We start from the raw sequence: 15,255 nt of genomic DNA, 5'->3' as shown, positions 1-15,255 counted from the left end.
TGTTTCAGTGAACACTGCAGTCCATGATTGCTTGCGAAGGAAACTCACTTTAACAATCTGGCACAAAGTGGTTACATATTCTTACCTCTGTGTTTTGTGTTGATTTTAGTAACATGATGATGATGATGATTTCCATCGTCTCATGTCCGAGACCTATCGCGACTCTCACGATGTTTTGCCATCTTCGGCGATCTTGAGCAGCATCGTGAAGGTTTGTTATATTGGTTCCACCCAGTTTCTTCATTTTTTCTAACCATCTGCTCTTAGACGCCCCTTTCCGTGGTTCAATGTCGATCCCTCAATTGCAACTCTTCATTCACTCAAAGATGCCTTGACGATGACGTGTAATCTATATACCTTAGCACCACACCCTGACATTTGGCCTCTGTGAATAGTCCAATCATGATTCTCATCCGATTGGCCTTAAAATGCTCATTCCTGTACACTAGCAAGTTGCCCGTGCCCGCACAGGATTCTAAACGGGGTAGCGATAGAAATGGCGATGGCAAAAATTCAGAGCCGGCACGGTGGGAGCAACAATTCACATTTATTGCCACATCTGCTGCAATTTAAATGCTCTACTGGTGGTGGGTGCTCCTTTGGAAAATGCTCGATAAATGTAGCTTTTTGACACCTCGGGTCTGTAATAAAAATTTGTATTGGTGTCAAAGAAAGACAGTGACCAATTGCAAATTAATAGTAGGATTTTAAATACAACAAACAAGAATGGCTTGACACTGTTGTTTTGACTCACACATATCAAAGTTATAAAGTTTGATCACCCTAGTCCTATCAAAGCATCATCGGTTTCTTCTGCCGATCAACATCGTGAAGGCAGCATAACCGCTCATCAACTCCCTGCGACTAGTTCGCAATAAACTAATGGGAGGAGGAGAGTGGCTAAATATTATGGACAGATGGAATTATAAACTGCTGACAACACTTCGTTATCCGAGCTTGGATAGTGTTTTTCCAAAGTTCTCTTGGAGTGGTCTTTGCACACGAATGTCATTACGAGGCTGAGGAGCTATGGATTGTTGCCCAATGTTTTGCAAAATGGCAACCTGATAAATGTTCCAGCTTGATGCATTCCAATAATATCAGCTCTTGCATTGAGCAAGGTCAAAAATAAATGACAATTTTCCATCAGTTCCCACATTGATAACACTTTATTGCACTGCAATGTTGTGAAAGCAAAGGTTGATTTCTTCTTTTTTTAAATAATTTTAAACGTCGATGTGCCTCTCTAATGCACAACAGCTTTTGAACTTGGAACACTTCTGGAACAGATTTTATAAGAATACAATACAAAGTTTCAACAATTCAACATTGTGCCATAAAAATAATTTACAAATCGTTTTGGGGTGCATCAAATATATAAACTCTTTCCAACCACTCACTCATATAAATGTTTAGTACTTTCTAGGTGGGCTAGAAAGTTGAAATTTGCTGTACTGATGTAATTCAAAGCCACAATTTTAGGTGAAAAAAAAAACATCACAAAATAGGCAAACAAAAATATCCGTAAAAAGTTGGCGAGTATTGGCTCACTCCCTTGGCCAAAAACAAAAATATCTGTAAAAAGTCAGCCGGCAGAGGCTCACTCCCTCAGCCAACAACAAAAATATCCGTAAAAAGTTGGCTGGCATAGGCTCACTCCCTTGGCCAAACACAAAAATATCTCTAAAAAGTCAGCCGGCAGAGGCTCACTCCCACGGCCAAAAACAAAAACATCCATAAAAAGTGGGCCGGCATAGGCTTACTCCCACGGCCAAAAACAAAAATATCCGTAAAAAGTGGGCTGGCAGAAGTTCACTCCCACGGCCAAAAACAAAAATATCCGTAAAAAGTGGGCCGGCAGAGGCTCACTGCCACGGCCAAAAACAAAAATATCCGTAAAAAGTGGGCTGGCAGAGGCTCACTCCCTCGGCCAAAAACAAAAATCTCCATAAAAAGTGGGCCGGCAGAGGCTCACTCCCTCGGCCAAAAACAAAAATATCCGTAAAAAGTGGGCCGGCAGAGGCTCACTCCCTCGGCCAAAAACAAAAATATCCGTAAAAAGTCGGCCGGCAGAGGCTCACTGTGTCAGCCAAAAGAGAGGCGGAGCTTTGACATCAGTTCCTCAGCCTGGAGAGGAGTGGAGCTTGGACTGCACAAAAACAAAGAGCTCATACTACTCATTCATTCATTTCATTGGTTTATTTACCTGCTTGCAATATGCAAGCACACTCCACCAGTATAATGCAGGGTGGTCATAGAGTCTGTAAACATAGGCGAATATACATTATAAATGGTTTATCGACATTACAATACATGATATGTTCAATGATATTACATGACATGTTCAATGTGTTGTCCCTCACATGTAGGCTGAAGGTGCAGGTTTATTGAGTGAAAATCAGACACGAATCATCTGAGGAAACGCATCACGGATGCATGTGCAGGGATTGATGGAAGTGCTGCATTAATGCACCGTGTTCATTACTATTTTGCACAGCACATTGAACTGTGCATTTCTCATGAGGGACAACACATTGAACATGTCATGTAATGTCATTGAACATGTCATGTAGTCATTGAACGTATCATTTATTGTAATGCAATGTCAATAAACCATTTATAATGTATATTCGCCTGTTTCCAGACTTTATGGCCACCCTGAATATAGTTGTTCACAGTATCTACCGTCACTTATGGATTATCCATGTAGTACTATTACAGTATTTCACCTCTGAGCCATCTTGCCTGGGTTCGAAGCTCGGCCCAGCTACACACTCATGCTCGTGTCTCGCAGGCAGGGCGAGGCATCAATATGTGTACCGTCCTTCCCATGGACATTAAACAGGGCATCCAGTCTGCCAGCATTAGTCGGTGGACATTAAAGATACTACGGTGTATCCTTCGTGAAGAGGAGGCGAGCTATCGACGGCACCCTGAATAAATTCCAAATCCCTGCCCTAACCTATAGTGTTCCACATCAGTGGCACAGCCATGCTCTCAGCCAATGATGCTACTCAGAGCCATGTGCTGCATGCAAAATAAGAAGTGCTATTATTGTCTGTCATTATTAGTGCCTCAAAAATAACAAAAACAGTGGGTCCTCAAGGAGGGTCTATCAGCCATAACCAGAAAGCACAATCAAACAACCACAACTTCAAAGTACTCTATTTCCTGGAGATTCCCATGGATCACCATGGGACACCCACTAAAAGTCACATGGCTTCATATCATTATTGTATGTAAATAATTTGTGAAAGTAACACCAACTATATTTTAAAAACCTACAAATATTTCGCAATACGTGCTTCTTTTGTGGAATGTGAATGACATGGCTGTAGGTATTATGAGAGCACTGATCCGAGTTGGTCTGAGGACATGGTGGGGTAGGTGGTGCTAAACCTGATACAAGGAAGCACAGGCATAAGAAGTAATTTGGCTTGACACGAACACGAAATGTGCAAAAGAACACAAAATAATAATTAATACCTTAGGCTCTCGATGCCAAACCCAATGACAATGAGACATATCACATCATCTTCCCAATCGATAAACCAACAAGCACAATGTATTTACAATAGCACCATAATAACGGCGGTCAAGTCATGAAAATATCCCCACATGGGTCTTTTAACATCCATACAGCTGGTTCAATCTGACTTCTCAAGTATGGAGTGTCCCAAAACACTAAAGAACAACCGCTCACATGTTGCTGGCAATGCAGCAATACACAAATGACCCGTCTTGTGGCCACCTGACAAATCTAATGAGATTATCAAGAAAACACCCAAGCTTACATCTGTGTGCAAATCATGTTGTTAAATTTCCTTCAATACAGAAAGTTTGTTTCAGCGAAGAGGGGAATTAAAAACACCCGAAGCGGAAGGGTGACACAATCCAGTGGGACAGATGTCGTCATCTCATTATTGATTGTCCTGTGTTTTCACATCAGTGCAGGTGAACAAGAGTAACTCTTCCCATTTTATAAGCCAATGTGCAGTACAGTTGGACACCAGTGACTCTCTCCAAGGACTTCATGGGGGTAGCATTTTCTCTTTTGTTGCTTCAGCCCCTGAAAGCATAGATTTCTTCCGAACCGCAACCAAGCTCGGTCAGAAAGCTGCAGAAACAAAGATTCCTGTCATGATATGTGTCCAGTAGCAAGTTGTAACAGTGGCAGATATTTTATGTTTTGTCTCCACTAATTAATTCTCATTTCTGAGCTGGAACCAGGCTGAGATCGAACCAAGTTCTGCATCTCCACTTGTGAGGAACCTTGAAGCATAAAAGTCTTTACGCTTGAAGTCTTGAACATAAAAGTCTTGAAGCATAAAAGCCTCAAAATTAATATGCAAGGCCCTCGATGCCGAGCCCAATGACAGTGAGAGGAAAAACAACAAGTCTGGAGACAGCGATGGTTCACGAGCAATGTACACGGTTCACCTTTTTTATTTTTTTGACCTTCGAGGGGACGCCACGGGCAAACTGGCAGGAATCGGGAAAAACGTAAATGATGAAAGTTGTAGTACTCGAAGAGCACTACTTGCATACCAACTTTCATTCAAAACAGTTGAAAACCCGAGGAGCTCGATGCCCAATTTATTGATTTTTTTTTGACATTTTCTAAGTTCGTGACCTTGTGACGAAAATGAAAAATTGAGCTCCGTGAGGCTATGCAGGTGCCATTGGGCTAACCAAATACCGAAAACCCCTGCCAGATTCGACAAACCCCCTCGGAGAAGATGTAACTTGAAACCGGCTACCCCCTAAAAACACGTTTTTTGGGCGTGGCTCCGCCCATAATGGGCGCAGCACGCCCATTCTCAGGAAAACACAACTAGATCATGATATAAACCTCCCACCCAAATTTTATCAGGATCGGATCAAAACCCACGGAGCTATGCTCGGGACAGACAGACAGACAGACAGACACCCATAACGAATATAGTGGTCACTTCCTGACTCGTGAACCAAAAATGCATCACAACTTGTGCCATAATCTCTGAAATACCAAGTAAATCATTTTGCGTTTAAGGCCCGACGACAATCTAAAACACGATATGGATCGACTGTTCAAGCAATAATAAAAAAGACGAGATGCTAATTCATCAAATGTTGTTAAGAGGAAAGGGGGATTTTCAATCGATTTTTTTTTACTATTCTTTGACACTCTTATCTTTGCTTATCTGCACATTGTACAAAAGGCTGTTTAAGTGCATTTTCTGAGGTTCACTCCATTGTAATCATATATAAAGCTGAGTTCATGACTGTGGGTCATAAGCGCTGCCCATTCTACAGGCCAGGCCTTCCCCTCTCTTCCCCAGGGTCACAAACACCACCTATTAGCGAGACCACACCTTTCGCTTCAGCCGCTCAGACATCGCAGCCATATTTTTTGCTCCGCATAGCTCTGAGAGTTCATAGGCCTGTGTAATCTTTGTCTGACTTTTCAATGCTTATAAACAAACTGATGGACATGGAATTCACATATTATGTGAAGTAAATAAACAAACATTAGAGAAAATCATCTTGGTAGAGTGAAATGCATCCGTAATTAATTAGTTGGGAGGCTGCCAGGGAAATTCCCAAGAGATATTTATTATGTACACTTTAAAGAAGTTATGTACACGTACCCTTGAAAGTTATATGAAATGTACACATCCACTTTCGTACACTCAACATCACCTCTGAGTTTATGTACAACTTAAAAACTAAAACAATGTTTTGAAAACTGAACAAGGTACATTTCCATTAAAGCAAAAATAGTCATGATTAATATTTGAAGTCCTTAATTTTGAATTAAAAAAAAAACTCCTTTTGTCAGCGTTTTGTATGTACTGTATGCTGTCGAGATGTCCAGCGGTGTGTTCAGTTACGAAGCAGCTAGCAAGCTCTTGCCAAGTCAGCCGTTCCTTATCAACGGTTTTGAATGGATTGAGTGGTTAAGGCACTTGGCAGGCATTGCACAACAAACTTAGGAACTGAACATACCCCGGATTCATTACATGGCGATGAGGATAAACATCTAGATGACTTAGTGTGGCCATATCAATGAATTTGTCCCTCGGGGGCAGATTTTGACACGACATGTGGCAAGTTAGAAGTTGGTCGGAATCAAAATCGGGTTTTATTTTAATTATTTATTCTTTCCAAACGTGGTGAAAACCCCTGTGAAAATTCCTTTGTGGGAGGAGGGAGGGGAAGGGGCTGGAGGAGGGACCTGGCAGTGCCGGGTACCCCTGCTAATCATTGTATATTTGAAGAGTGACTGGGAGAGTCCCACGAAGGCTGCTCATCCAGTGGGAGCTGCATTACAGGCAATGCCCATCTCCTGATTTGGAAATAGCTTTTGGAGAAATTAGGATTTTTGCAAGGTATCGGTACACAATGGACTACAACTTTCCTTAAAAGCCTTTACAACTGAACCCCTCAGAAGCAATGAGGCTCGTGCCACTTTTTAGCACCTTTGTGTTTATGAGGACACACCACAGGTGTCAACGAAAAACAAAATTCCAAATGTGATTACACTATGGAATACAAAATGCAGCTGCCATAGAAAACAAGCGCAATCGCCGATATCATCAGAGGGGGGTTTTATAAAATCAAATGCACCGCAGGCCCCTCGATAGGGTGCTGATCTCTACCTTTGCTCCCTTTAAAGGTGATTAGTTGTTATTCAATAATCATGCTCAGTTTCCCTTATTCCATGTGTAAACTCGAGTGCAAAGGATGCGTCATTGCATTTAGCGATACAAGGTTCTGATCCACATACTTTACGCTGCACTCCGTGAACATGTCAGGACCACACACGCATGCCAAGCGACGGGCCGGTGATGCTCGTTCTGCTCCAGTTGGGATGTGTTCAACCTCTGGCCTTGGCAGAAATTCGCTGAGTAACTGCTTGTTCACTTTTCCACGTCGCCCACTCCACTCCCCCTCCTCTTGTGAGAGAATGTGGTGAATGTGAACCCTGCAATGTGCGTGCATCCTCAAATTATTTTAATGAAGCTTTGAACAAAAACAATTTTTAAGTCCTCATTATTTATCTTTTTTGTCATTTGAAAATTTATAACAAAAAAAGATAATTGTATTATTTGTTTTTCATCTTTTTCTTGGCTTTTTTGCTATTCACTTCACCTCTAAGCACTTTGCCTGGTGTTGGCTTAATGGTTAGGGGTGGCAGGCTTTGGATCCTAGGGTCTTCAATTCAAATCCCGCTCAACTGTTGAATTAATACCAGGTGGGGTTAACTCCGCCTGCCATCCTTCTGAGGTCAGCAAAATGGGTGCCAGCTTGCTGGTATCCTGTGTTGGAGTGGCGACCCATCCAGGATTGTGCCCAATAGCCAAGGAGACTGCTTAGGCAGCACCAACGCTCTGCACAGAGTATGGTCCCTGTATGTGTGTGTGTGTGTGTGTGTGTGTGTGTGTGTGTGTGTGTGTGTGTGTGTGTGTGTGTGTGTGTGTATAATATATATATATATATATATATATATATATATATATATATATATATATATATATATCTCTGTCTGTCTGTCTGTGTCTCTCTGACACACACTCACACTCACACTCACACTCACACGGTTGGGATTTCAACTTCAAATCTCATGTACTGTGTTGATGTGTCCATTGTCTGTCAATTAATGTAAAGGTGCATTGATGTCTTCTAATATTATTGTCCTGCAAGTGATTTAATTACACAAGTGATAACGAAAACATCCTTGATCACATGGTCTGGCAGCCATATTGGATTGAACAAAAACGTTAAAAAAAATTCCTTCCCTTGAACCGCTTCACTGATCGATGTGAAACTTCACACATATGATGGATTAGACATGGGGAATATAGGTTTAAAAATTAAATGCTATCGGTCACATGGTCTGGTAGTCATGCTGGATTGAAGGTAAAACCTTTAAAAATCCACTTCTCTCAAATTGCTCAAGCAAAGGATGTGAAACGTAATATGTATGATCGAATAGCCATGGAGAATATAGTTTTGTAAGTTAAAAACGTCATCGGTCACGTGGTATGCCTGGTGTTGGCTTAATGGTTAGGGGTGGTGGGCTTAGGATCTGAGGATCCTGAGTTCAAATCCCACTCGGCTGTTGAATTAATACCAGGTGGGGTTGACTCTGCCTGTCATCCTTCCGAGGTTGGCAAAATGAGTGCCAGCATGCTGGTATCCTGTGTCGGAGTGGCGACCCGTCCAGAATTGTAACCAATAGCCAAGGAGACTGCTTAGGCAGCACCAACGCTCTGCAGAGAGTATGGTCCCAGTGGATGGATGGATGGTCACGTGGTCTGGCAGCCATATTGGATAGAAAAATAATCCTTATCCGTTCAATACGAAACTTTAAATATGTGATCAACTACCCATTCTGAATTCAGTTTTATAAATATAACGTCATGGGTAACGTGTCCGATCAAAGTGGGGTGGCTTGGGCCTCGGCATAACTGCTTGCGGTTATAAAATACGCGTCTAGTTTACAATTAAGCTTCCACATGAGCTTTACATCACCGTTTAAACTTGAAGGGCCAGTACAATGACAGCAAAATAAAACACGATAAGTAATAATCTTCCTACCTGACCACTGCAATTGGAACCAATAATGCACCTGCTATCTGCTGAAATGAGTTCATCGAGTTCTTCTTTCCAAATGATATCACACTTTTTCTTGTTGAAAAAAAGCAGACAAAGCTTCCTGTAAAGGCAAGCAACATTTCAGCAAATAAACATCCTGCTTCTGCTTTCAAAGTACTGACATAGTACTGGCCAAGTCTTTAAAATAAAGTAAATCTAATTTTTTTGCCAAAATGCCTCAACTTTTTTTATTTTTTAAAACACTAAACTACAGAAAGTTGGCTTCCATGTTAAAGAAACCGAAAGCAGATCAAAGCAATTATTTTTATCATCCCAATGTTCCACAGATAACATCTGATTGTCACCAAACCCACCCCTTTTATGCATTTTTTTACCTACTGTGGATACTCTTAAATAAAGCTTCCTATCACTCTCCCCCTCCTTTTGCAACCCTGATAGCTTTCAGTAGTTGACTTACTGGAGTGATGAAGATGCTCTTATGGAAGACAGCAGTGCCACCATGGGTGTGATCCCCGTACCTGCAGCTACCAGAAGAAGCTTCGTGACATTGGTCAGGGAGGATGTGTGAAAGGATCCCGCAAAGCCTCCAACACACAGATCGTTCCCTGCAAGCCCAGTAACAGCTTGAAGTATATATATACATCGTGCTCCGTGGTACACAAAACACAATTGGGATCTCCTCGGACAGAGAATTACTTGATTCGTCAGGATGACCTTTCTAAGGTTTGCAGCAAGTAATGATGAACTTGTGGGACACACAAACTAGTGTACACAAGGATATTAGGCCTTTATCATCAAGTATTGCTTTCACGGATGTTGCGATTCTGAGTTCTCACAGACTTGGAGGTATATTCCAACATGGTGTTATTGGGTTTCCTTGTTAAAATTCAGTTACACAGGTGTTAATTGGTGAGAATGCATGGCAACTCGAGGAAATCATGGGCAAAAGACAAGATTTGTGGAGTAATAAATGACAACAAGGAGTCGATACTCTTGGTCCCCAGCCTTTTTGGTGGTTGGTGCGCACGCACACACACGCACGCATGCACACACACTTTAACAAGAAAAGGGCAACAGCCTCACAAATATGGTAAAAAAAAAGTCCAAATTACTGGGAGGTTGCCATGGCAACATAATTCAGCCAGTCACAACCATGATCGAATCAGGTTGAGATAATGTCATGAAGAATATACAGGTAGTGGACAAAAAAATGGAACCACCGGGTGTAGTGAGGGACACAAAATATATTGAAAGCAATGGCTTCCACACAGGTGTGGCCAATATGTTAATTAAGCAAATAACATCCTAACAGCTACGGGTCATGTATAAAAATGCTGCACAGGCCTGGTTGCCTTTCATTATGGCTAGCATGGCTACAAGAGGAGACCTCAGTGACTTTGAAAGATGGGTGATTGTTGGGGCACGTTTGGCAGGAGCTTCAGTGACAAAGACAGCTAAACTTGTTGATGTTTCACGAGCAATGGTGTCTGAGGTGATGTCGGCATGGAATCCAAGGGAAAGACATCAGCAAAGGGCAACAGTGGGCAGAAGTGCATACTCCAAGATCGTGATATACATGCATTAATTTGAAGTGCGAAGAAAAATAGGTTAAGCAACTGCAGACCAACTGACTAAATTTCAACCTTGGGCATGAGCAGCCAGTTTCATTAAAAAAAAACGGTCCGGCGATAACTCCACAGAGCAGGATACCATTGTCAGGTTGCAGTGCACAAACCGCTCATCACACATGGCAATGCACGTTTGCCATTCCAGTGATGCAAAGAGCACAGGCAATGGACTACCCAGCAGTGTAAAAATGGGATATGATCAGATGAATCATCCTTCACCATGTTCTCGACAAACAGACAAGTGCACGTGTGATGCCAAACGAAAGAACTCCACAACCCTGAGTTCCATCAGTGGTTCCATCAGTGAAGGGTTTTGGTGGTTCTGCAATGTTGTGGGTGCATTATCCTGGCATGGTTTGGTACAGTCATTCCTTTAGAATACAAGGTCAACACCAATCGCTACTTAATGGTACTGAGAGATCATCACCACCTCATATTGCAGCATTTCTTTCCTGCCGGGAGGGGTGTCTTCAAGGATGACAATGCTCCCATCCACAGAGCATGTGTGGTCACCCAATGGTTTGATGTGCATGACTGATGCTATATCCACATGTCATGGCCTTCTCAATCACCAGACCTGAACCCAATTAAGCATTTATGGGATATTCTGGAATGATGGCTGAGACAGCGCTTTCCACCTCCACAAAACAGGTGTGGGTTGATTGACTTTCTAGTGGAATAATGATGCCACATCTCTCCTGTAGAATTTCAGATGCTGGTGGACTCTATGCCATGGCGCATACAAGCCGTACTGGCCGCACGTGGTGGCCCAATGCTCTATTAAGTGACTCTACATTGGTGTTTCGATTTTTTTTTTGTCTACTACCTGTATATCTGCAATTAGAAAGCTAAATGTTAAACGATTTTTGAAATACCGCATACACAAAAGCACATGGACAGATGATCAGTCACTCTTACGGAACTCATTTTATGTCCCCCCACCCTTCCCACAAGGTCGGAGGTACAGGGGACAAATAGCACAAAACAAAATGCAAACAGAGTGCCTATCAAACTGCGCTTGCTTTTTGTAGCTACCTGTTATATGGGGTGAGTTTTAAGGCTCATTTGACTTTAAATATGTACCTTCATGTTGCTCGTTTCCCCACTGCATGGATTGCGAATGTGCTTAATGAAATGCCTGATGAACGACGAGTAAAGCAGCTCCAAACAAAGTGAGCACAAGCACCTCAGCAAACTATACCTGGTAAAAGTTTGTGAAGTACCGGTGAAAAGGAACCATCAGGATACACCTTGATCGCAAAGTGGAGCATGCTTGTGGCAGCACCTTCATCTGGAATGCTCAATAGCCTCTCCGGTACTGGTGTGTAAGGTTTGGTAATCACAACACCTGTACACAACAGACAGGGCTTGGAAGAGTTTTCCACATTATGTCCTCTAACAACGCTGCCCGCAGTTCCTAAATATTGTGGTTCACCATCATCTCATGTTAGAAGGTACCAGAAAGTAATTGATGAACAGGTAATGGATTTTTGGCCGATCGTGACTGTGCTATATCCACACCCCATTCCTCTCTCCAACTTCAGGTAATGCTAATTATACAGCCAATGCAAAGCAGCAAATTTGGCCTGTGCACTAGCAAATGATGACCTACTCTGAAAAATACACTACATTCTTTAACATACAAAATAACAACCCACTTTGTTACAAGACACAGCTCCCCCTGCGGCATTGCATCACAACAGAATTCATGAAAGTCAACAGTGACACACATAAAATTCAGACAACTACTGAGCTACCGTACCGCATAATATGTCAATGCAACTTGCCTTTTCCTGTCTGTCTAGCCTCATCTGTCAGGATTGTGTCCACCATTGCCACAAGTATCCTACAGTCTGCTGTTGTCTCAGTCTGTCATTAATCATGAGCATGTATAAAAATAAATAAACAAAGAAGCAGAAGTCCATTATTTTTCAATATGAAAAGGTGTACTTGGGGAAAACCAACAACAAACAAGCAAAGCAAACATACCATCCATGAGGATGCGCAAGAAGACATGATATCCAGGGGGAACAAATAGGTGGCAGCCTGGTGGAGGTAGAATACTCAGGAGGAAAACATCATGCGTGAGAGAACGGCGAGACTTCACACGCCACGTTTGAAAAACGGGAGCTGCACATAATGAGCATAACAACAGGCTGTACGATTACTACTATTGTCATTATGATGATCCATAACAGAATATCTCTTTTTAAACCCAGCGGTGACATAACTCCAACATCAGGAACATGTGTTTCACCCACTGGAACGGAATAGGAAAACAAAGATTGCGGTAGTTTGAAATGACACGCAAAGTTAAAATGGAGTTCTTAATATCAAAATGATCGAGCCAGCCTGGGAACACTTGATAGAAGGATATTAAACACTTCCAAATTTCCCCAAAGATATAACAATATAATTGACAAAGTGGGATGCAACAAGTGGGCAATCTACATCAAGCAAACAATTGTTTCAGAGACTGCCAAAGGAAGGAAACTCAAAATACATTTTAAGAAGCCCTCACATGAATACAGCAAACAATGGTTGAAAAACAACCAAAACGAAACATTGGTGGAGCTCACTTCGCTCCATTGCCTCTGTGTTGTGCTCAGCCCGAGGTCTTCCAAGCGACTTCCACATCACTCCAGGAACCACCTTAAGTAACTTCACCTCCACACGGCCCACGGCCTCAGCGACTCGCACTGGTAAAGAAACGAGCATGCATGCAACACACTGCATATGTCATTATATGTGACAAATCCCCAATCACAGGGATCGATCTACAGCATTGCACCTTGTACATGGCTTCAGAAAGTCAACATGGAGATTGGCCTATTTGGCAATCGCACCTGAGTATATAACCCATGATGATTGAATTCCAGGTTGAAATCCCATATCTATGGCATCATTACACGAAGCATTTTTTTTCTCTACATGGTGCACCCACCGTCCCACCCATGCCATGGATGTGAAAATTACCAAAATAGGCAAAGTATTTGCATTAAAAAGGATGACAGAACTACATAAAGTTGCAGAATACATGTGAAAAATACGAGTAATGTGCGAAATAGTGTGTGTGTGTGTGTGTGTGTGTGTGTGTGTGTGTGTGTGTGTGTGTGTGTGTGTGTGTGTGTGTGTGTGTGTGTGTGTGTGTGTGTGTGTGTGTGTGTGTGTGTGTGTGTGTGTGTGTGTGTGTGTGTGTGTGTGTCAGTGAGTCTCCTCCATAACTCCAAAACCATGAAACATAGGGGCCCCAAACTTTACATGCAAACTGAGAGAATTCCAAGGGAGTGCATGAATGAAAATTGGGTGTTTGGGTAAATTTAAACACCTCTTTTTGAAGATAATTATAATTAACAGCTTACCTCCATCAAGGTCAGCCCAACTTCGCCTCCCAGGGGTCTTAGCTACCATATTGATTCGGCCCATTCAAACATGCCTTGCCATAGAAGCACGATCTACTCTCATGGACGAATTAAAGTACATAATCAAAATATTATATTGGATTTGAGAATCAGATCTCGTGGACTAAATAAGTGTGGAAATCTAGAGTGAAATCTGAAAATCTTAATAAAAACTCGCGATTTTTAGAACAAAGTGTATTTATTGAAGCAAAGTATGAAACTTAACTTTTTCTCCTGTTCGGATGATTACATTGAGTGAAGAAAAGATTAAGGAATGTGCAGAAAGTGGACATTAATTGAGTGCAACAAAAATAATTAACCAACGGGATTGCTGTGCTCCACAAGCTGCTTTTGCAAGCCATGGCGATACAGTCCACAGCAGTCCTTTTTTCACCAATTACATACGCAGTTTGCTTTTTCACCATTTTGTGTGATCTGCTTTCATTCCAAAATATTAATATAAATATACTAATAGTTGCTGCAATATATCAATAGTTGGCAGTTGCTGCAAATGAAGAGTTAGGTAGACAGCACACACGGATACAAATGACTCTCCGTTGTGTGTGTCTGTGTGTGTGTCTGTGTGTGTGTCTGTGTGTGTGTCTGTGTGTGTGTCTGTGTGTGTGTGCGTGCGTGCGTGCGTGCGTGCGTGCGTGCGTGCGTGCGTGCGTGCGCCTGCATGCTTAGTTACATGTGTGCGGTGAGCAGATTTCATGGGCGTATGGTCCAAACTAACACCTGGGTCCATGGTGGGTGGTGCTGTGGCTAAGGTTACACGACTGTCTTGCGAACCATGTGCTTCTGAATGTGGGGGAGCGGACATGCTGCGGTGCCGAAGCCACACGGGACTTGCTGTGCAGTGTGGGTGAAAGGATGAGTATATCGCCGGTGGGTGTGCACGTTTAGCATGGACCAGTTGGAGGAACAGGTATGGAGGGGGGGAGTGGGGACTGTTAAGGACTGATGGTTTCGTTTTGAATTTAAAATGGCTTTCCCAGAGTGTAGCATGTACGAATCCAGTGAGCCGATTGGAAGGGTGCAAAGCTTGCTGCATGTGCGAGCATACATGCATGCAGGCAGGCCTTTACCAGGTGGACAGCGTTGGATTTAATTTTTAAATGCTCCTGCCTGGTTTTAAATAGAACACAATGGTGAATAAGAAAGCATTGCCGTTTGGGTGCATTTTATTCTCCCAGTAATGCCCTGGTACGCTGCCTTCCCCTCCCCTCACGCTGCCTCTTCCCTTCACCTTATGCTGCCTTCCCTTCACCTCCCCTCATGCTATACTCCTCCCAAACCCCCTCCACCATCATTCACATCTCCAGAGATCAAGGAGAGGAAGGGGTGTCAAAGAATATGTGAATTGGACAAATAAACGCTCTTTTAGCAGTCGGAACTACGAGGATCAATTCCACAATTCGGCTCAGGTTAAGAGATTCTCGAGCGTGTCGCATGTGTGGAAATTAAATAAAGGCATGAACACTGGTGCAGCTTTTTCGATGATTAAAGGAAAATGTTCTTCCTTTCCCTTCCCATTCCTTCACGCGTACCTCCTCCCAAAGCTCCTCCCCTCTCCATCCCCCACGGACATCTCTGGGTGGTGTCCGGGCATTGTTTAGTACGAC

At 42.6% G+C, this 15,255-nt stretch overlaps 1 protein-coding gene across 4 annotated transcripts in view; it reads right to left on the bottom strand.

Moving 5' to 3' along the window:
- Positions 1-1,224: 1,224 nt before the first annotated feature.
- CYB5R4 (cytochrome b5 reductase 4) overlaps positions 1,225-15,255 on the bottom strand; it is a 55,294-nt gene continuing 41,263 nt past the window's right edge. For 3 of the 4 annotated variants that reach the window (XM_085882839.1, XM_085882831.1, XM_085882855.1), the window contains exons 10-15: positions 12,809-12,928; positions 12,219-12,359; positions 11,431-11,577; positions 9,059-9,206; positions 8,615-8,701; positions 4,124-6,967 (exon numbers count right to left, since the gene is read on the bottom strand). In XM_085882839.1, coding sequence (XP_085738965.1) covers positions 6,697-6,967; positions 8,615-8,701; positions 9,059-9,206; positions 11,431-11,577; positions 12,219-12,359; positions 12,809-12,928 — 914 coding nt within the window. In that variant the 3' untranslated portion in view covers positions 4,124-6,696. The other variant, XM_085882849.1, reaches the window with a different exon arrangement.

Source organism: Eptatretus burgeri, chromosome 1, assembly GCF_056783735.1.
Source record: "Eptatretus burgeri isolate ZD-2024b chromosome 1, Ebu_testis_v1, whole genome shotgun sequence".
Taxonomy (NCBI): domain Eukaryota; kingdom Metazoa; phylum Chordata; class Myxini; order Myxiniformes; family Myxinidae; genus Eptatretus; species Eptatretus burgeri.
The sequence above is the reverse complement of the archived record's forward strand: the minus strand, read 5'-3'. Positions and strand labels throughout refer to the sequence as shown.